At 26.9% G+C, this 23,388-nt stretch overlaps 1 protein-coding gene across 1 annotated transcript in view; it reads left to right on the top strand.

Moving 5' to 3' along the window:
- VGlut (Vesicular glutamate transporter) overlaps positions 1 to 23,388 on the top strand; it is a gene marked incomplete at its 5' end in the record, with an annotated part of 47,260 nt that overhangs the window by 10,418 nt on the left and 13,454 nt on the right. Inside the window, 5 exon segments of the mRNA XM_075369185.1 lie at positions 1,435 to 1,503; positions 4,656 to 4,732; positions 9,283 to 9,398; positions 10,803 to 10,914; positions 22,099 to 22,273. Of these exon segments, the coding sequence (XP_075225300.1) occupies positions 1,435 to 1,503; positions 4,656 to 4,732; positions 9,283 to 9,398; positions 10,803 to 10,914; positions 22,099 to 22,273 (549 nt within the window).

The raw sequence follows: 23,388 nt of genomic DNA, 5'->3' as shown, positions 1-23,388 counted from the left end.
ACGCGGGCTACACTTTCCCGTAACACTAGGTATTCGGTAGACGTAATTAAAAAAAAATTGATTTTCTATTCTAGTGTTTTTCTTTTTCGATGATTTATTATTAATTAGATTAGTATAATTTATCCTTTACTTTAAAAAAAAACGAACAAATGGCGCCGTACAATAGAAAAGTTCCTTTTTTCGCTTCAAGCAGCGAAAAATTAAACAAATAAAACTGTATATTTCTTTTTTTTATCTTATCCCCCATCTTGTGAATTTAATTTATTATATTAATACGCTGTGGTGAAATTTTAGTTACAAACTACAGTATGACAAGAATTAAATCAAAATTTGAACAATATTCATTTGAATTTTTTTAAATTTTGAATAAAAGTTTCCTTCCTGATAATAAAAAAGTATACTAATGCTTAATCTGATTTTATTTTGAAGTATTATTTGATTTTAGTACCATATAAAAGTCTATTTCACCCTTTTGTATGGTTATATTTTTTATTAATCTTCTTGATTTTAATTTTTGAATTAACAAAAAAAAACTTTACAAGGATTTTAGTGACCGATATATTAATAATTCTGTTTTTATTTACGTTATAAACACTTTATAAATGTATTGTGCCCTTTTTTATCAGAAATTTGGCACGAGCCGACGCACGATGCATTGAAATCAGTTTTTCATATTTCAGCCATTTTCTGAAAAGTTATCCATTTCTCCACGTTATCGTTATTTCAGTTAATTTCTTTTTTTAATTTAAAAACTGGTATATTTGTAATGGTAACCTGAGTAAGCTACGTGCAGTAATTAAAAAATAACCATTATTACGACACGAATGAATATATATTTTTAAATAAAATTAAGATTGATTAAATTCGGGCTAAATAGTAGCCGGCATATTGTTTTCTTTTGTACAGTTATTACGAAGCAAGTTATTAAACTTCAAACTCAACGGCAATGATATAGCGCAGTTAATGTAATATCTTTCTACGATCTCCCAAATTCTAATACTAAATGAGCTAATGAGTTTAAAGTAGCGAGACAAGTTGATGATTTTTCGTTACATGGTCCATACCGATTGAAAAAAGTATTTCAAGTTCAAATTCCTTTAATATTTCTTCTAGTGGATTCAAACTGAAATTTGTAGGAGATAAGAAAGAGCAAATCTGGAACTAGGTTAGAAATGCATTCAAGGAATATTCTCTTTGACGATCCTTCAGTGCTAACACAATAATCTGATATCAATCGACGAATAGAAATAGATTAAATATAATCTTCTTTTATAAACCAGCTGAAGATTATCTTGTGTTACTTCAGAATTAAATCGGTATTTTTTTTCTTTAATAATATTTAGTATTACATTAAATTCAGAAAAATTTATATAGTAAATAATAATAATAATTTTTTTCTTAATAAACATAATTCCGATATTGTCCTGTTGACAGGTTTTATAATTTCATTTGGAATGCGGTGTAACATGGGAATGGCTAAACTTCGATTTCAACATAGCGTAAGTAAAATAAATAAATAGACAAAGATTAATAAAAAGAATAGCGTTAAAAATTTAATAAAATTTTTTTTATTAACTTATAGAAAATTAAATTTGATCGATTAAAAATAAATTAAAAATTTATCTTACATTTTCAATTCTTATGAATTATAGAAATATCATATATTAATATTTTTTTTTTTATATGTGAAAATGTAACCGATTTCATAAAGAGAAATGTACATTAACGGGGTGACCGGATCTAAGATGATTTGGTAGAGTGAGAACATTGGAAATGACATTCAGTAAGCATCGATTTTCTGCTGGGATTTAACAATGCGCCCAAAAGGGTGGAAGAGGTGCTGTTTTCCCTTCACTTCCGCCCTTTTGTACAGCCCCCTTCAGCTGTGAAAAATTTCATTTGTCTATGATTTTTAAGGGGGATTTTTATTCTTTTATATCAATGCTAAGTAAAATCAAATTGTGAAAGTAATAATGTTTTTTTTTTTTTTTAAGCACCAAACAGTACACACCTATAAGAAAGGATACCCCGAATAAAACCTAAAGAATACAAACAGTAACATTACTTTTATTTCTTTTTTGACTCTTTTGTTAGAACTGCATGGATGCATATACACACATATCAAGATTTAGAATTTGTATAATCCAGTAATAAGGGTTTTTCTTAACAAACAGGTTTTGTACAATATCTATATTTAAAACTCTGCTTATCAGTTTTCAGACCTTCTTGCAAAATAACTATCTTTTGATTTTTTTGGAAAAAAAAAGCTGTTACCATTATAACACAATTCAAACCCCATAAGTTCTAACAGTTAACAAAGTTTATGCACATTGCAAGTGTGTTACGATGATTTGTTAGTATAGATGCTAATAAATATAGATAGACGCTAATGATATTTAACTAAAACAATATATTTGTTAAAAGAAATAATGAATGGAATTGAATATTGAGGGAAATCTTTTTCGTTAAATTTTTTTTAGTGGAAACAATTCAATCTTTTATCGCTAAGTATACAAGACTGAACTTGTCTTTTCTCTGCTAATCTTATATTTTGAATACATTTTATGAATTATATATGCATGTACTACATACTTACACATTTTTGGAATTTATTGAATACATCATCGTATCGCACACCTCAAGTTCGACTGCAAAGTCTTACAAGTTATCTAGAAAAGAGCATGCTTTGGCTGTCCAAGACAATAAGTATCGTTCATCTTTAATCATAATTGTGTACCCTGCAAATGGTCCTGATTTATTTCTGAAAAAGAAATTCAACTTGAGATTAAAGAAAGAACTTGTGTGAAAGAAAGAAGAATGATTAAAAGTTAAATAGTATGATAAAAAAAAAATTTACAAAAACTTACACAATTTTGTCATTTAGGTAGTAAAATTACCAATAATGGGTAAAGTAATGAAGAGTTTTGAAATCAAAATTGATTGCTTGAACAAACCAAACATGTTGTATTGCAGAAAATAAATTTGCTGTTACAGATTTAGGAATTATAAAGAAATTCTTTAAAATTGTGTTTTTACTGTAGCACTTAATGATTTTAGTATGAAATCAGAAAAACGAAAAGTAGAAGTCTTTAGAGATAAGGTGTTACAAGAGAATGTTAAAAATTAGTGAGTTAGTAAAGCAGAAGAAGTAAATAGAATTGAAATGAAGTGAATAATTTTCAGGACAAATTACAGGAAGAGAATATTTGTGGTAGACTCTTGTACATAATATAAATAAATATGGTTTTTCAAGAAAATGTAGAAGTTAAAAGAGTAAAGGAATATAAATAATAGAATTTATGAAACAGTAATTAGAGGATATAAGAAGTATGTTATAGCTAAGATTGAAGAAAACAATATTAAAAAACATTTTAAAATCACAATAATTTTCATAATGCACAACAAACTTCAGATTTATATGATGTGATACATGGGCACTATGTCATTCAGACAGATGCAAAAATGAAATCTTTCTATAGGAAAACAAACTGACAAGATAGTATCACATAAGTTTAATTACATCCTAGATATTCGGTAATAAATTACAGAAAATTTTACAAAAGCTAAGGACTTTCAGCCATAAAGAATCAATTTGCAATATTCATTTCTTATTTCAAGTTCGTATTTCTTTCACATCATTCTAAACTTAGTGAATTGGCTTTTTACAAACTTCCATCCCCTTTTTTAATCAAAATTTTATCTGCAAAAATTCTTTATTTTCTTTATCTTTTATTTTTTTTCTTTCAAGAGTTTGTTTACATGTACTTCTTCTGTCACATCACTGAGAAATGCTGAAAAATAGTAATTTTTCTTCTTTATTCTTCTAAATTAGTAAGTAAATATTGCTGAGTGGGATCCTAACTCTTCATCCCACTTAATAAATTGCTTAATTATATTCGCGCATCCCTCCTCAGCACCTATTTTCTTCATTTTTTCCTAAACATCTTTATAATAAAAATGAAAAACCTTAAAAAAATTATATGAAAAAAGGAGAATAACAATAAATATTCTAAAACTAAAAGACATATAACCTTTCTCTGAAATGATGACAAAAAAATAATCAAATTTCTGTTAACTTTTTATTATCTGTATAAAATTATTTCACAAAACAATAAAAAAATTGATTAATAACACAAAAGTCATTGTTTACTTAATTTTATTTTACATGTAATTTGTGAAAGACTGATTTCATAGAATTTCTTGTACTAAATGATAAAAATATATCATTTTTTGAAGACATTCTGTACTCAGTTTTAGTATCACATCTGGTTAAGACTGCTTTTCAATTTTTTAACAAAAGCAATCCACCTTTCTAGTAAATTTTCTGGAAGGGACATACTAACAAAATGATGGGATGGAACTAGCAAAATTTTATTCTTATCTAATAAGGTAACAAACTAATTCTGTTTTTTTTTTGGATTCCAGGAAATTTATTTTTAATGCTATAACTTGTATTAATTTAAAAAGTAGTTTAAATAATGGAAATACTTAATTATTAATGAAAAAAATTAATATTAAGTTTTTTTCAGGTAAATTAAATTCTGCATTACAGAAAATTCTGTATTATCATAAGGAAAATTAATAATAATTATAGTGACATAATGTTTGTCATTTGCATGCTGCTAAGGACAAAGATTCGCCGACACAAATAATAGTAAATGCAACAAATTCCAGTTCTCATCATAATGCAACACATCCACCACCAACAGATGACGATGACGATGATGATGATGTAAGAAACATTATTTATTTATTCTGTTAGGATTTAGAGATAATGCACCCAAATTACAGTTACCAGTTGAAATAAGGAGAAATTTATTTTGTAAAAAAATGCTAAACCTACCAAAATTTTGAATCCAGAACCAGAATTTTAAAGAAAATTATTATTTAATTTGATACTCATTTACAATATTAGAATTAACAATAAATAAAAACAATTACTATTTATTCGAATTGAACGTAAAGTGGAGGACATGAAAACTAACACAAAATTCCAACATCAATTTTCTGCTATAACTCAGCTATTTGTTAACCGAATTTCAAAAATAAAATGTCATTTTGTTAAAAATAAAAGACTTAATATTTTAGCAAATACATTTTGATAAAACATATTTTTGGAGATATAACAGATTGAAAAATAAAAATGCTCACCATTTTGTAATTTGCGAAGGTATTTAAGTCCTGATTTTTTGCTAATTTTAAAACTTTATTACAAAGACGCTTACAAAATATTAATGTGATTCCACTACCCGAAATTGAGATATAAATTTTTATATAAAAATAACAAAATGGCAGACAGTGGGAGAACGAAGAAGAAATTTCCATTTTTCCTAAGGATATTTTTTGTTTAGTTTACAAGTAGAATCCAAAAAAGTATAGCCAGGCCACCATTTTAGAAACACTCTGTATATATAATTCAAGCTTAATATCAAACTGATTTCATTGATCATTACTATTAATAATTAATATTTTTAATGTATTAATAATATTTAATGTAAAATTAAACAAAAAATTTGCATCTGATTACTTCTGCATCCCTGACCAGAGTGAATTGAATTTTATGTTTTCAGATTACTGTTAAAACAGAGCCATCTTTTTTAATAATAAAAGGTGATTCATTTATTATTTTAATAATAAATCTTTAATTTAATTTTTAATATGCATTTATTAAAATTGAATTTATTATTTTAATAATAGTTTTTTAATAATAAATAAATCACCATTTATTATTTTAAAAAATGGTTCTGTTTTAACAATAATGTGAAAAAATAAAATTCAATTTACTCTGGTCAAAGATGCAAATTTTTAAATTTACAGAACATACAATATTTTAAATGTTCAATATATTTTTTTTTTAAATACTAAATACTAAGAATAATCAAAGGTAAATACATTTACCAAAATGTAACATTTTGAAGAAGTTCTTGCAATATCACCTTAAAATTAATAAAAACACACTTATCAATATATTTGACCATTTACATACAAATAATAACATAAATACAAATATCCTAGCATAACAAAATTAATAATTTTACTAATGTCATTAAAATATATTTATAAACAATAAAATTAATATCTAGAAAATTAAAAAACATACATTAATAAAAAATTCTCTAAAAAATAGGGTGTCCAGTCTAAAGGTATTTAAAATGAATGGCCAATATTTAGAAAACCAGTAATCTCTTAAATGTAGTTTCAATCACCAGGAAATATCTCCAAAGTTTGTTCTGTAAACACAGGCAATCTCAATAGTAGTCAGTCAAGATATGGACTCCATAGGTCAGTGCATGCTTTGATTAGCAGAGTTTTATTCATTTACATGCGTTCAATTAATGTCTATGAACTATATTGAATATCAGCCCTCTGCATCCAAACCTATTTGTCAGTGGAATACGACTTTAAGATAGACTGGAAGCTTGATTTCAAACTGGAAATCATTCAAAAGTTGCAGTTATTGACAAGACTGTGGATCATGTACGCAAGCTTTCACTGCCACTCCTCTAAAGTCAATTGGGCATGCTATTTACAAACTCCAAATTCCTCATTCTACTGTTCGTGATATTGTTTAAAAGCAGCTTTGATTGTAAGCATGCAAGTTACAACTCCTTCATCACATTAAACCAAATAATCGCTGCCTACGATATCCATTTACTACAAAGATAAATGCACCATGTCAAAAACAATTTTAATTAACTTAATACATTGTTATTTAGTGATGGGAAACCTTTCATTTGTGTACAAAAAAAGTTTGAGAGTTTGACAATTTAAAATTCTGTTGAAGCTGTTCATCTAATAAGACCACAGATTCTCCTAAACAACTGACAAGAGTTAGATTATCATCTAGATATCTGCTGAGTTACGCACACACTGAAATTGATTAATCTATAAGCTAAAACTTCATGAGTTACAGTGTTTATTAAAAAAATTATTTAATTTTATTAACTGATATTAAATTTTATAACTACATTAAAACAAATTTTTTTAATAAATCTCTCATTCTATTTAAAATTGTTTTCTGTTTTGAAAGTTTGAATTGTACTCATATTACGAACATTTGCTGCCCAGTCTTATTTGTATATATATATAAAGAATATTAATGATAAATAAAAATAATGATTTTGGGAATAATGAATAGTTAATGTTCGCTGAATTATTATGATTAATAAATCTTTATTCTGATCAGATCATAAAAATGCATTATATAGATCATGTCGATATAAGATAAATTAAATATAAAAATAATTTATAAGATTAAAAATACATATGTTTATAATCTATATTAATGATTTAAATACAAATACATGATATAATGTTAAGGTAAACACATTAAATATAAAAAATTACTTCAAAATAATTTACAATTCAGAAGAGCAGCTACTGAAAATTACTTTGAGCATATATTTATGAACATGTTGAAGTGGATGCAGATAAAATATATTTTGTTTTTTTTTTTAAATTAGTATATTTAAAAATTCATTAAAATAGTAGTAATATTGTTTCCATAAAAGAAAAATTCTTTTAATTGTATTCTAAATAAAATAGTGAGAACATTTTTCAAATGGTTCAGGAATTTAATATATATATGTATTGCTAAACTTTAAATTATTCCACTATCTGCCATCATAGTGAATAAACAATAAAATACACAGTGAAGGAAATTTTAATTAATGAGATAATGCCAACTTGGTAGAATTTTTTTTTTTAATAAAACTTTAATTTAATATTTTTGTTTTATAATGTTACATTGAAACTAAAAACTTCTCAAAGTGCTACATTTTAAATTTTGCGTTTATTTTTAATAAATATATTTTACTAATAAGTTTTAAAATTAAGTTAAAAATAGGCCCTAGGCAACAAAATAATGTGCATTTCCTTAATACCAGATGGTTCAATAATATCTTTCAGACTAAAATCAAGAAAATAAAAGAATGTGAAGTAAAGATAATTGCTCATTCTCAAAGCCACATTAAATGAACCAGTTCTCATAGAGCACTGTATTCACATAACTTGTAACGTTTCCATATGACTAGAATTGCTTGTTGTTGTGATCTACTGGCTACCTTAAAAATTTAATTAACTGAAATTAAAATAAATAGGAATTTTTACATTTGTTTATGACATAATTACAGAATTTGCCCGATTTCAGATACCACCAAACCTTTTTTTACGAAATAAATTTTTTATCCCTGACCAAGATTTGAATCCAGAACCATCTAGGCAGAATTCAAAGATGCAACCGCTCCATCACAGGGTTTGTTGATACCTGAATTTAGTGAATAAAATTAGTTATAATCATTTTTGCAGTAAGGTTATTTAGGTCAATAATAACTCAAGAAAACACAGTTTACATAATTTCTTAGCCTTGTGTGGTTAATTGTGTAATTGTATTCTCTGAAAAACTGAACTAAATAAACAAATGTTTAACTTTTGAACAACCATTCTCTTTTGCATGTATAATATAACATCTTAATTTAACATCTTATTTAACATCTTTATTTTTTATTGTAACAAAGCATAAAAATGTATTAACACATTTTAAAAAAAGTTAAATGTAATTTATGAGAAATTGATATCTGCTGGGTATAAAAATTACAATTTTACACTTTTTTTTATTTATCTCTTTGTATAATATTCTGAAACAACAAACTAATAAAGCAATTCTTTATACTTGTATACCTTGAACAGTACTTATAAAAAAAAATGCATTTCAAGATGTCACTGAGATTCTGTTTCAGTATACTGTCAATGGAATTATAGTAAAAAAAATTTGGTTGTAAGTTTTTTATAATTGAGACAAAGAAATCAGGTTAACAGATAGTTTAGAAGGATCATGACAAAAGGATATCATTATGCAATAGTTATGATATTAAAGTCTACAATGAAGTAAACTTTCTGATTTTTCAAGAGTATAATTTTCTTAAAAGCGACAACTGAAACAAGTATTTATTGTGAAATTTTTGGTGCTGATTTTTTTCACCTTTTTTTCATGAAAAAACACAAAGTAAATGAATATGTGTAACTGCTATCATACTTAATCTCAAAAAGGGTACACTAATTTCCTTGGCATTAGTTTTTAATTTAGAGCATCTTTTATAAAAATTAATCTTGAATGTAAAGATTAAATCAAAATACATGTAAAATAAGAAAAATAATCAAACTATATTAAAATAGTTAAATATACTGTTTAGTAAAGTAAATAAGTATATATTTGCTAACTGAATACATTTTACTTAAATAAAAGATTTAATATTAATATTTATATCAACTGTTATTATCTAGATAAAATTCAACTGGTCAGTAGCAGTGGAAAGTGCAGTTGATTCATCATTCTTCTGGGGTTACCTGATAACACAAGTACCTGGAGGCTTTCTTGCCTCAAAATATCCTGCAAACAGGTAAAACTTCAGAAGTATTTTTTTTTAAATAATCTTTCATGCACAAAACATATCAGTTTTTTAGCAATATTTATTTTTAGTGTCTAAACTGAATTTTTTGTTCAGTGTAACATAAAAAAGTGAAATGCAAATGTAAACTATTTTCATAGCAATAGTATGATTAATATAGTATATAGTATAGCAATATAGTATAATTAATAATACTTTCATAATTAGATGAGGCTAAAACTATATTTTCCTGTAAAATCAAAATATGAGGATATTAATTATACTTGTAAAACATACTCGTTTCTCATTAACCACTATTAACAAAAAAATTTTTTCATAAGTAGCATTTTAAATAAACAAAATTAACAAAAAATTTTACTCATCTTGTAATATGGACACACATAATGCTAATAAATAAGTCTTATGGAAGAACATGAAATGTTTCAACTTTAATATACAATGTTTGTTTTATGTACAACAAAAATGTGTGAAGTAGTAGTGAATGCCAATAGTTATTGCTAAGTTTATTAAACTGGTTTCACAAGAACACAGATATTAAACAGTATTGCGCAGTAGACCAAAGACTGAAAGATTGGATACTATTTATACAAAACCAGTACCATTAGTAATATCGTTGCAAATACAGTCATCATAAAAAATAAGCAGAGAAAAGATAAAAAAATTCATTTATTTCTTATGCAATATTGTACATTAAAATTCAGGATGGTGTGTTAAATAGACTTTCCTTTTCTGGAAGATCAACAGATCAAAGTCTAGGAATGTATGTATATAAAGTTCCACAATGATAAAGATTTTTGGAATGGGTGTAGGAACCCTAAAACTGCTCTTGGGTTTCTCTGACTTCTAAAATAAAAGTACTTTTTGTTACCAGGATACATCTAATCTGATGAACTCAACATCATTGATCGATAATGTACTCCTCCCACCTGTTTAAAATCCTTTGATCTACTAAAGACTGTGGTAGGACCGATTGCCTGGAAGAGACTTGAACTTCAACTCTAAGGTTGTTCATCTTAAGTCTAAGACAGTCCTTTCCTTTATTTTTTATTATTACCCCTGCTGTTTCTATTTTAATCTTTCTTCCATATTTTCAGTCATGCAGGTGTAGATCTGCTTGATCTATGCAAAGGATGTTGGAAGATACTAGAAAAAGATTTATCCTTGACATGTTCTGGTTGAGAACTATCTGTGGCCTGACTGGAGACTCTGTTTCCTGTCTAGTGGCAGCACAATTAGCCTAATGGCTGAATGTCCATCATGTAAAGTCAGGCTTCCTGATGCCTGCTAAAATATAAAAAACATTCATCACAAAAAGAAGACTATTCCAGATAAGTCTTATATTTGCAATAAGTTAATATACTGCAGTTTAAAATTGCATGTAAATTTTGTTTTCAGGATATTTGGAACGGCTATAGCCATTTCATCATTTCTGAATTTGTTCGTACCTTGGGCAATGACAACACCAGGAATTATTATTATTATACGAGTTATGCAAGGACTCGTCGAGGTAATAATATTACGCCCATTAATTAGTTTATTTTATTCTAAAAGAAATATTTATCTTATGTTAGATGGCATAATTTATTTTCATTTATGTAAAAACAAAAATTTAAGTTTTTAAACAAAAATAAATTATATACATAAGATTACATTTCAATTAAACTGATATAAAAATGTGATAACGCACGTGCAGATCATTAACAAGTAATATTTGAGAAAGTAATTTTCTTTGTTATATTCATGACCTTGTCATAATATTCAATAAAAAAATTATTTGTCCACACTACATTTTATGTACTAATTGATGTGTGGTAAAATCTTTTTAGAAAAAAAAATCATTTTATGGAACTATATGTTGATGTTACACAGATCTACACATTTTATAAGATATCAACCTAGTGAATGGCACTTTGATTACTGGATGTAACTATTTTCTTCTAGATCAGTACCTATATATTTTTAATTACAATTTAACTGTGAGTATTTTCTTCTGATGTGTTTCCTATGTGCCAATTGAATTCAACACCAAATTAAATTATAAGTGTAATAAAAAGATGCAAAAGAATGGTAACCATGCATTTAATAATTTTCTGCCATTTTGGGACTGAAAAATAGCAAAATATAAATGTTTATTATTAACAAACAGTAGTGTTTTGAGTCCTGGGTAAGATGGTACACTGCATTCCTTATATCTTAATGGTTTTATAACACCTGGAACATCTGATGACTACTTCCGCACAATCAGTCTGGTTTCCCATGCATCAAAGATATTAAAAACAATAATATTAAAGAGGATTGAAGGGAACCTTGTTTCATTCCTGAATGAGGACCAGTTTGGCTTCAGAAGAGGAAGGAGTTCAAGGGAAGCCATCCTAGCTTTACGACTGCTCATTCAGAAGTGCCTCAGGAAAAATAAAAACTTATTTATTACATTCATGGACGTAGTAAAAGCATTTGACAAAGTCAGTTTGAACAAAATGTTTGCTATGCTGAAGCAACGACAAATTGATTGGAGGGATAAAAGAATCATTTGGAGTTTTATAAGAATGAGACAACAGCCATTAGGATGGGAGACAATGAGAAGGAAGAATCTGTACGAAAGGGAGTGAGACAGGGATACAACTTGTCGCTAGCCCACATTCAAGAAACAATAGATGAAGTAAGAAAAAAATTAATGTGGGAATTAAGATACAAGGGACAAAATAGTTATGTGAAGATTTGCAAACTTTATTATCAGACACTGGAGAAGATTTGAACAAGACTGTTACTAAAATGGACAAGATTTTCACCAACAAGTACAACCTGAGAATTAATAAAGCAAAAATGAAAGTTATGATTTGTGGATGAGAGGATATAAGGACAAAAGTGCAGCTACAGAATGAAACCTTAGGAGAGGTCAGGAAATTTAAATAGCAAACAGCTAGACAGCATAATAACACCAGATGACAGAAGCAAAAGAGACATAAAAACACAAATAAGTCTGGCAAAAATAGCATTTAGCAAAAAGAATTATCAACTATATTCTAATTCTATCAGTATGAAAGCACAAGAGTGGTTAAGTGGTTACGCAAAATATATGTCTGGAGCATAGCACTGTACAGAAGTGAAAGTTGAATGGTTGGAACTACCAAAAGAAAGAATACGGAGATATTTGAAATACGATACTTCAGATGATGTTAAAAATAAGATGGACAGACAAAGTAATTAATAAGGAGGTGTTCAAATGAAGAAACGAAGATAGATCCCTATGGAAGAATCTTGCAAGAAGAAGAGATATATTAACTGGACATCTGCTGAGACATGAGAGGCTCCTGAAGACCGTTAGAAGTGTGCGATTGAGGGAAGGAACCACTGAGGAAGAGAAAGGCTGGAATGTAACCCGCAGATCATGAATTACATGAACTGTCAAAGCTATGAACAACTCAAGAGGAAGAAACAAGAAAGAAGACTTTGAAAGGTTGCTGCAAACCATTCTACAGATTTAAAATCTGTAGAAAGACATTAGACATTAAATTTAAAAATGCTACGTGCAGTTTTACTGAATTTTTTGGCATTTATTAATGTTCACTATACATGTAAGTCAACTTAAGATTAATACCAAAAATGATAGTTAATGCCACTATTTTAAAATTATAAAAATTCAGTAAATTATGAGAAATAAACAATAATAAACAGGCCTATGATAAATTATTACAGAACTAATTAATTCAACAGCAAACAAAATTCACAATACTCTTCTTTCTATGATTTTGTTGTACTTATTCCAAAAAAAATATCATCATTTGTTGAACCAGAAATACTATGCTGTTAAACAAAAATAGTTATAGAACTATTTTTTTAGTTTTTAACTATTTTTGTTTAACAGCACAGTACTTCAGTCTACAAAAAATGTTTTTTTTCTTATGCTATTGTTACATTGTTACTGTTTTAATAAATTACTAGCTCACTTACAAAATCTTCCCACAGAGCTTTTTATGTATCCTCTTTTAAAATATATTAATAATATGTGCTTAAATAATTTTCGTTTACTTCCTTCTAAATTGTTATTTTATTTTTTATGGATTTTATTTATTTATCTTCTCATATTTCTTTTAATATTATTTCATATTTTGAAGTATTTTTAATTAATAATATGAACTACGAAAATAAAAGAATGCATAAATTGAACAGTAGCTAAAAAAAAAGTAAGGTACCCTTACTCTGCCTACACCCAGCTTTGTTTAATATGTACATTGAAGATGATCAGAAATGCTCTAGGAAAGGATAAAGGAATAAGAATTGAAATAAGGAAAATTACAAACAAAATAAATAATACTATTATTTATTATTTGATATTGTTACAATCAAAATAAATTGTATAAACTTTGTAGATTGCATGGTGTTTGAAATATGAAGTGAAGATATTTGATAAATTTTTTCAAAGCTAAAAGAGGTTACATCAAAATATCGTATGGAAATGTTTCTTTAAGAAAACAAAGTAAAAATGATAGGAGATAATAAGTTAAAATTGATAAGGCTGAGGATGCATTAAAAAAAAGAAACAGTTATTCTGAAATAAAATGGAATTACACTTAAAGAAGTATCATGTATTATATTTAGAGTATACTCTGTGTGGATAAGAAATACGGACACTATGGAGAAGAAAAAAGAGACATTACAGGCAACTGAAAAGTAGACATGAGGATATTGGAAACATTAAATGAACAGAGTGAAAAATGAGGAAATGAGAATAGAAGCGAAATCAGAACAATTTAGAATAGGAACAGTTACCAACTGGACATTTCATGAAAGAAAAATAGTTGATAAAAGCAGTGCTAGAAGAATTAGTTGAAGGTAGAAGAAGCTACTAAAAGCGTATAGAAAAGAGTAAAGTTTACTGGTGAAATGGGAAATGATAGGAACTCTAAATCTAGAAATAAGAGGATGAAGGTGGACATGATTCAAGGACATGCCTCAGAACAAATAATTATATGATGATATTACGTGGGCTTCAGATCTTTTTTTTTAATTATTAATCTTATATTTTGTAATGCTGCTGTGATTAATGTATCGCACAGCTTCCCTTGATAATTTCAGGTAAAGGAGATAGTTTCCTACAAATTAAATAGCACACTCAGTTATTCCTGAAGTGATCAGTAAAATGGAAACTGTATGAGATATATTACAAAAACCAATACAATTTATAATTACATACTGATCAACGTAAAATATTTATTTTCATTAAAATTATTTTTTAAATAGTAATAATAACTTTATGTTACTTCATTTAAAATGAAGTTCGAGTATGGAAAGAAAAACGAAAGGAATTGTCTGAAATGAAATTCAAATATTTGTATACTTTTCTTTTTTTTTTTTGAGAAAATAGAAATTATCAATTCAATAACAGTATTTCATGTAAAGAATTTATTTATACTACAGTGTAAAATACAGCCTTCTCAGTTAATCATTGTAGTAAATTACAACACTAAAAAAACATTTTCTGTTATAAACTAAATTATTTTTATTAGTCATTAAATAAAATATAATTAAGTAATAAATATCTTACTAAACTCTAAGCATGATATAATAAAATATTATACCATTTTTTTCAAATTTTAGTTAAAAATAAATATTACAGATAATAACGATGACAATGTTGATGGGATAATATTAATGGTCAAATAAATTGCTTCAAAATTGAGGAAGCTTTAAGAACGATTTACTATTGAATGGGAAGCTGTTATTCAGTCCAGCTATGGCTATTGTGATCATTGATTCCGGCTTTACACTTATATCCATCCTTTATCCATCACATTCAAAGTAGCCCTCTTTATTATACAGCTTGGATCAGAAAAGATTATCTATGATATAAAATCATATCGAGTAATGTTTTGGAAATCACCAAACTCCAAACAAGATTTTATTAGCTTCATACATTATTAAACTTCAAGAAGTTTGTGTAAACTAGTGTATGAATATGACGATGAGAAGTACCCTTTGTTATTTATACATAAATGTGTATGGTTGTGTGTACTGAATACATTACAATATAAAAAGTATAATTAAAAAATAATGGTTTTAAATCTATGATGAAGAATTTATTGTTTCATATTACAATTTATTATTACTTCAAATAACTTAAATAAATTCTGTAATACAAATGAAGTATAGAAACCAATTTATACTTAAGAAAAAATTATTTTTACACGATAGACATGACACTATTTTGAAAAATTTTAAATTGTATTTTTTCAAAAACGTCTAGTACAATTGTGATAAAACTTCATATATTCACTGTTCAGTGGAATACTAAATTGTATACACATATTTTCAGCACCAGCAGGTAATATTTACAAAATTATTAAAAAATAATTGTTACAGATTAAAGCACTTCATATTAGCTTTGATTTTAGAAATACATTTTTCTACAGTATCATACTAATACAACATTAATATTTAACTACAAATATATTCCATTTAGAAACCTTAAGAAAATTTATATGGACCAATTGTAATAGGTTTTGAAAGACTGAATTTCTCAAAAATAATTTTCATAAATTTTTAATGTAATTTTTTATAAAATTGTAATTACATTGTTCTATGAAATATTGTTTAATTTATTTTTAAATTAAACTCTTAGTAAAGTGTTGAATATTGTAAATTTGGCAATTTTCTCAAATTACCAAAAAATAAATACTTTTTGGTTTAAATTTTATCATTTTATTTGGTAACACTTGAAAAGATTTACTATTAGAAACTTCTGTTTAAGCAATTGCAGGTTTTTTCTATGAAGATCTGTTTTAAAAAAATAACAATATCTGCATTCTATAGAATGGATACATACATCCAAAAAGCCCATTCATCCACATAAGCCCTGACACTGAAAAGAGCACCAGGCTACTTTTAAGATTAATGAGAAAGAAAAAACTTTAGAATATACACTCATTTACACCTAGATACTACAATAAATGGAAGATTTGGTATTAGTAAGAAATAAACAATACTCAGTTTCACAGATTATCTATTAATGTTATTATAGATGGATAAATAATAACTATTTATAACTGCTAAGCTTTCCAGTTAGTCACCTTCTTCTTTACTTTCATATTCATTTTCAGAACCAAAATCAGAGTCTTCATCCTCTTTGTTTTCCCAGAGAATATCATCTTCTATCTCATCCATATTATTTGAAATTGAACACTTTTTAAAGCTTTTAATCGCTAACTCTGAAGATATAGTTTCCCATGCAGTCAATATCCATCGACTGACCAAGGAGAGAGATGGTCTTTTAATTTGTCCAGTGAGTGTAAATGAATGATCATTGATTGCCATCAAAAAAGAATAAAATTCTTTCAATCTGTCTTTAAAAGGCTTAATAATGCATACATCTAAAAGGTGAAGGAAAGAAGATAATCATCCTGGAATAATCACTTTTCAGAATTATTTTCTGATAATGAGTTTTTCACATTTTCAGTTAAATGTCCCCAAAAGCTATCAAGGAAGAACATATATTTTACCTTTTGCAAGATTTTAGGCCAATGAAACCACACCAATTTCAACTATTCATCCAGTAAATGAGTATCCATCTATCCATTTTCATTACATCGAAAAATTGTCCTCTTTGGGAAATATTCTTTGGCTAAAGTCTTTCGCTTGAAAATATCAAAAAGTGAAAGTTTTGTTCCAACTACTAAAGTGGCATGCGTAACTGTACACCACTGTTTTTCACAACCACCAGTTCAAATAGGAACACTCCTTTCACCAACCAAACTTATAGTTGAATTCTGTGGCATTTCAAAGTATACAGATATCTGATCAGCATTATCTATTTGTGACAGTTCGAAATTGAATTTTTTGCGCAAGCTGATAACATATCCCTGAAATTCTATTGGTTTTTCTTTGTATTTATCTGGCAATTTTTGACAAACAGTGGTCCATCTTCTTATAGTAAAACCAGAAATACACATAAATGTTTGAAGCAAACCTCTGCTAGCTGTAAAATTCTCAATATTACCTGCTAAAGCTAATTGTTTCAACTTTATAATTCATCTCTGTAGAAACTGCAAAACACCTTTCCCTTTGTTCTCTAGTAAAGAAAGATAGGATTTGCTCTAATTCAGGGAATTTTCTGGATTTCAGTCTACGAAACGATTATCTTTTTGCAGAAGCATAATCTCTTTTTCTTTCGCCAGTCTCAAACACGGCTCATTGATATCATATTCTGACATTTCAGTTTTGATATAACTTTTAATTTTTTGGCAACGGTAAATGAACAAAGTTTTATTTGTCTGAAAACATAACTTTTAATCAAATGGTATTTATAAAAAAAAGAGGAATATAACCAAGATGTGACACATTTAAAGTTTTAAATCAATTGAGTACTGAAAGATAAACTGAAAAACATGAAAGAAGTTCGCAAGAAATGAATAAAAATAAAAACTGTACCATATTTTCAGAAACTCATTTTATTCTATGAATTTTGTTACATAATAAATAAATAATAATAGAAATAGTATTAACCCTTGCACTCTTCCTCTAATGACAGAGATGGACATTATAATAAAATTCATCTTTGTTCATACGTTGTACCTGTTTTTGTACATTCTCTCAGAATTACAGTCATATACAACATTAGCTTGTATAATAATAATAATCATATATAGTAATACATTGTTTATTCAATAATAATCATTCAGCTATTACGATATTTGAATAAACCCGAAATTAAATAGAAAATCAGAAAAAATGCTTTGGGGCTCATGCAAATAAATGTGGTATATGTACATATGAGGTCTGCAAATAAAGTTATGAGACTGGTTCAGAAAAACTTTTTATTTACAATCCAATTATACATGGTCTCTATCACCTTCAAAATAGTTAGTTCCCTTAGGAAGCCATGCAATGCATCAATGGTTTTCCCATTCTTTATAGCAGTGTTGGAACTCATAAACTGGAATATCCTTCAGATGGTAGGCTAATTTTTTTTTATGTTTTCTACTGTTCCAAAATTATGTACTTTGAGGTGTTTTTTTAAAGTTGGGAACAGGAAAAGTCACAGGGACTCAAGTCAGGTGAATAAAGTAGTTGAGGAACTACAGGAATGTTTTTCTTTGCCAAAAACTCATTAATTGAGAGTGAAGTGTGACAAGGTGCACTGTCATGATGCAGCATCAAGTTGTCTTGATGGCTGATCTCAAGTGGGCAACTCTTTTCTACAGTCTTTCAAGAATTTCTCGGTAAACATATTGATTTACAGTCTGTCCTGTAGGCAAAAACTCCTTATGGACAATGACATTCCTATCAAAGAAACAAATTAGCATGGTTTTGATTTGCTTATTTCTGCTTTTTTGGGACGTGGTGAGTTTGAAGTGTGCAACTCTTTGCTCTGGCGTTTTGCATGTGGTTCGTACTCAAATATCCTAGATTCATCTCAGTAATAACATTATTTAGAAAATCAGGATCAGTTTCAATTCGCCATAGAAGATCACGGCACACTTCCATCCTGTTGTTTTTCTATTCAACAGTGAGGTTTTTTGGGTCCAATTTAACACAAATTTTTTTTCATTTTCAATTCGTTTGTCAAAATTTGATGGAATGTGGTATGGTTCAAATTCAATTGTTCTGCAATCATTCTGACAGTTAATCACCAGTCGTACCATATGAATTCTCTGATTTGCTCAATACTGTCATCATGTTTTGACATTAATGGTCTTCCGAAGCGTGGATCGTCCACATCTGATTCCTGGCCATCTGAAAATGCTTTAAACCACCAAAACACTTGGGCTTGTAACATCATCTACATACATCCTTTTCAGTTTTTAAAAAGTTTCAGTAGCATTCTCACCAAGTTTAACACAAAACTTGATTGCTCAACATTGCTCGTAATTAGTATCACTCATTTTTGTAACACACAACAAAAACTCGTTTCATGAAAAGTTTGTTAATGTTTCATGGTCAACAATTAACTAAAATACCTAATACAAATCAACTGTTCATATAACCATATGTTTACTAATAACTTTACAATGTTGTCACTTTGGCTGCCAAAAAAAATTAGTATCATTACTTTATTCACAGACTTTATTCATCTGACTCTAGGAGTATAAGTAAGTTTTATTATTTTTTACACACACATGGATTTATAGAGCTCCCAAGCACAAAAGGTTCCACATCAATCAAAACAACTTTTTTTATTAACCATATGCAGACCCTTTAATAATAAGGCTCTTCTCTTTCCTACAGTTAATATTAGAACCTAAAAAATCAACTGTACTTTTGTTAGAGAAATATATTAACAAGTTGTATGCCCAATTACAGTTGCCAAGTTTTAGGTCAGCCACTCTTTAGATAGCAGTATCAATCATTAAATCCCATCGGCTGAACTATGCTGTTAACATGAATATTCAAATCCAGTTAAAAGTAACTACTTTCTATAATTATAAAATAAGATATTTAATATTCTTTGTTCAGTTTTAATAAAAATAAAAAAATTATATATATATATATATATATATTTCATTGTTTTTATTTTTTTATTGTTATTATGAATTATTATTTATTATAAATTTTTTTTACAATCAAAAGTTAATAACTTTAATAAATAAATTTAATATTAATAAATCAATATATTTAAATTAAAAAAAAAAGTTAAAAAAAATTTTTTATATATATATAAAGTCGGATTCAAACCAATGTGTCTTTCCCTTGTAAGATCCAAATATTTCATAAATAAAAATTTTATTTGTCTGTAACTCTCGAACCAATGAAAATAAGTACACTTATGATAAATCATTGAAAGCTTAAAAGCTCTCAACGAGGGCTTATTACTGCAGTTAAAAAAAAATCCAAAATCCAAATGTTTCAAAATTGAAACCCCGCTTTATTTAAAGGTCTGAATATACACACATTTTTGGCCTAGTTGATTGCAATTAAATGGAGAGGTATACAACTAGATGTTACAACAATCCTAAATACAAAATTTCAACATTCTATGGCTAATCGTTTTTATGTTACGCGAGATACATGCATATGTCATGCCGAAACTAGTCAAAATGGATTCAGGGATGCTAAAAATAGATATTTCGATTGAAATCCATTGAATTTTATAATAATAAAAGAAAATTATCTGTCTGTTAGCAAACAAAATATCTGGTTCGCATTTTATATATATTACCTCTACTTAGTAGAGGATTGGATTAATTAAAAAATTAATTAATACAGACAGAAAGAATACATTGGCAGTTTAAATTGATAAATTATTTGGATTACTTAACAGTACTAAATGAAATGAAGTATCATTAAAAAAATATTCATTAATAATGTTTGTTAAGTGTAGTTCTTTTCAGACTTGTACTGCAATTCCATCCTCAATCTTATTCCACAATATTGAAAACAAAAACCACACCACACAACTGAAAATTATTTTATTTCCTCCATTAACAACAGGTTACTTATGATGGATTTCTCCAATTAGTTACTTATGATGATGAAATTTTTTAGCAAATGAAAAAATGCCATCCTTGAACAGGATTCAAACCCAGAATCCTTCTGTATGAATGACAGAAATATTTAACAGAACTTCTCTAATAAGAGGTCCTTCTCATACTGTACATCATTTCCGGGCTTGATTAATATGATTACCGATCAGATATGGAAATGATTAGTTTCCAAAATTTATTTTTCATAAAAATTTTATTATCATTATATAAAATATAATAATCGTTACTGAAGAATGAAAGAAGTCTCTCTCTCATACGATGAGTTTTGTTCAACTTCCATATTGATCTTTTATTTATTAATATTGACATTAAAATAGAGTGGATACTATATATGATTTTTTTTTATATGCACCTATAATTTACAAATGATTTTTGGACAATAACACAATGAACTGCTTTATTATAGATAGACAAGGCTTTGGATTAAAAATAATTAACACTGTTTGAAACAATTGTATTGTATGGGAAAAACAACTTTGAGGTCAACACAAAGTTGAAATTAATTAAGTTGAGATTTAAAACAAAACTAAAGAATAATTCATATTTTTTATAATTGATATTAATATAAATTCCAACTTAATAAAAAAATATTTTAACTGTATCTTAATGCAATTTATATAATCGGCAATTTAAATTACATTATTAGTTTATAATAATTAGGGTAAAGTTTGGATTTTATCATTTTATACTACTAAACAAAAAATTGTGTAATTTTATGTTTTACAGAATTATATAAAACAAAACATCTCATACATTCCTGTATGAGATGTCAAAATAGCGATATCAAAATGTCATTCCAGTATACTCTGTCAAAAATTAAGCACTGCATACTCATATAAAGATATAACAAGTACAGATAACTTAAGTTACTACATTGCAATTATTAACAAATACATTTAAGAAGAAAGATTTTGTTTCTTTTAATAAAACTAGCCTTCTAGTGAAAAATTATATATAACTGAACTTTTATTTTCTTAAATAAATTAACATCAACTAGTATTTAATTAATTTTATTTATTTAAGTACAAAATATTAATATTAATAATATAATATATATAATTTGAAAATAATTTTTATAAAACCAAGCAATGGTAATAAAGGTAATAACTACAGATGAATATAACTAGTTAAATATAGAATCTATTTATATTTATAAATAAATACATACGTATATTTTTTAAAATAATCACTATTTATATTTGTATAATATTTAGGGGGTTACATATCCTGCATGTCATGGCATATGGAGATTTTGGGCACCACCATTAGAAAGATCTAGGCTAGCGACTTTAGCCTTCTGTGGTTCTTATGCAGGAGTCGTATTTGGAATGCCGTTATCTGGACTTCTGACAGGTTTCATAGGATGGAAAGCTCCCTTTTATTTTTATGGTATCATCTATTCATTAATAATGTTATCATATTTATTTATACATTTTTATTTTTATTAATAATCAGTAATAATAATTATCAAACAAACAAAAAAGTGAGAAATAAATTGATTTCTAGATTTTTCTAGTACCAAATATTGATAAGTATTAACTGCTTATCTATATGACAGGATATTATATTATTAAAAGTAGTAAATTACCATGATATTTACACCATTCTTTTTGTATTAATATTTATGAATATTTTTAATAATTTACAAATACAATCATGTAAAAGTAGTATTGCTACACTGATTTACCAAAATAAATATAAAAAAAAGATAAACTGAACATACATCTATTAATCAGTTTCAATATAAACATTATATTATAAAAGGCAGTTACTTAGTAATACCATAAATATTCATTAATATCTTTATAAAAAAAGTATATTTAGTAAAAATATCTTTACTATTCATCTTAGTGATCTAGTAGAATCGTATGAACAGTGCTTCCTCAGACAGGCATTATGGAAGAATAGTATATTTTTTTTGCATACTGTTGAAACTTATCAAATCTTGAAAAGAGTAAATTACTGATTGGCGAGACCTCTGTGCTGGCTTATTTATCTCCAGTACCACCAAAAAATGCTCAGTTCTAAACTTGCTCATAAAAATAATGAAAAATTAATTTAAAAAAATACTAATTCTACAAATTGTTTAACATTATTTTTAAATCGATGTTTAACAATTATTGTTGTTATTAAGATAATAATTATTATTATATTTTCTGATAAGAACAATATGATTTCTATGTTGAGTACTGTTTACAATGAAGCTAAGATAACTTTCAACACAGAAAGTTTAACAATTATATCACCCATTTCTCCAGAAAAATAAGACTGATTTCAATAAATAAAAAATGAATAGTGTATCACCATGATCATGTGTATTTAAACTTTTTAGAAAATTGAAAAATATCAGTAAACATAAATATATTCATGAATATACTACTTAATACTTTAAGTTGTATTAAGTAGTTTATTTTTTCTGATGATTGGGGAAAAGTGCTAAGTAGTTAAGTTTATTTTAGCTAGTGTTTTTATGTATGAATTGAGTTTTTATTTTTTCTGGGAAT

The sequence above is a fragment of the Lycorma delicatula genome, chromosome 6 (genome assembly GCF_047948215.1).
Source record: "Lycorma delicatula isolate Av1 chromosome 6, ASM4794821v1, whole genome shotgun sequence".
Taxonomy (NCBI): Eukaryota; Metazoa; Arthropoda; class Insecta; order Hemiptera; family Fulgoridae; genus Lycorma; species Lycorma delicatula.
The sequence above is the reverse complement of the archived record's forward strand: the minus strand, read 5'-3'. Positions and strand labels throughout refer to the sequence as shown.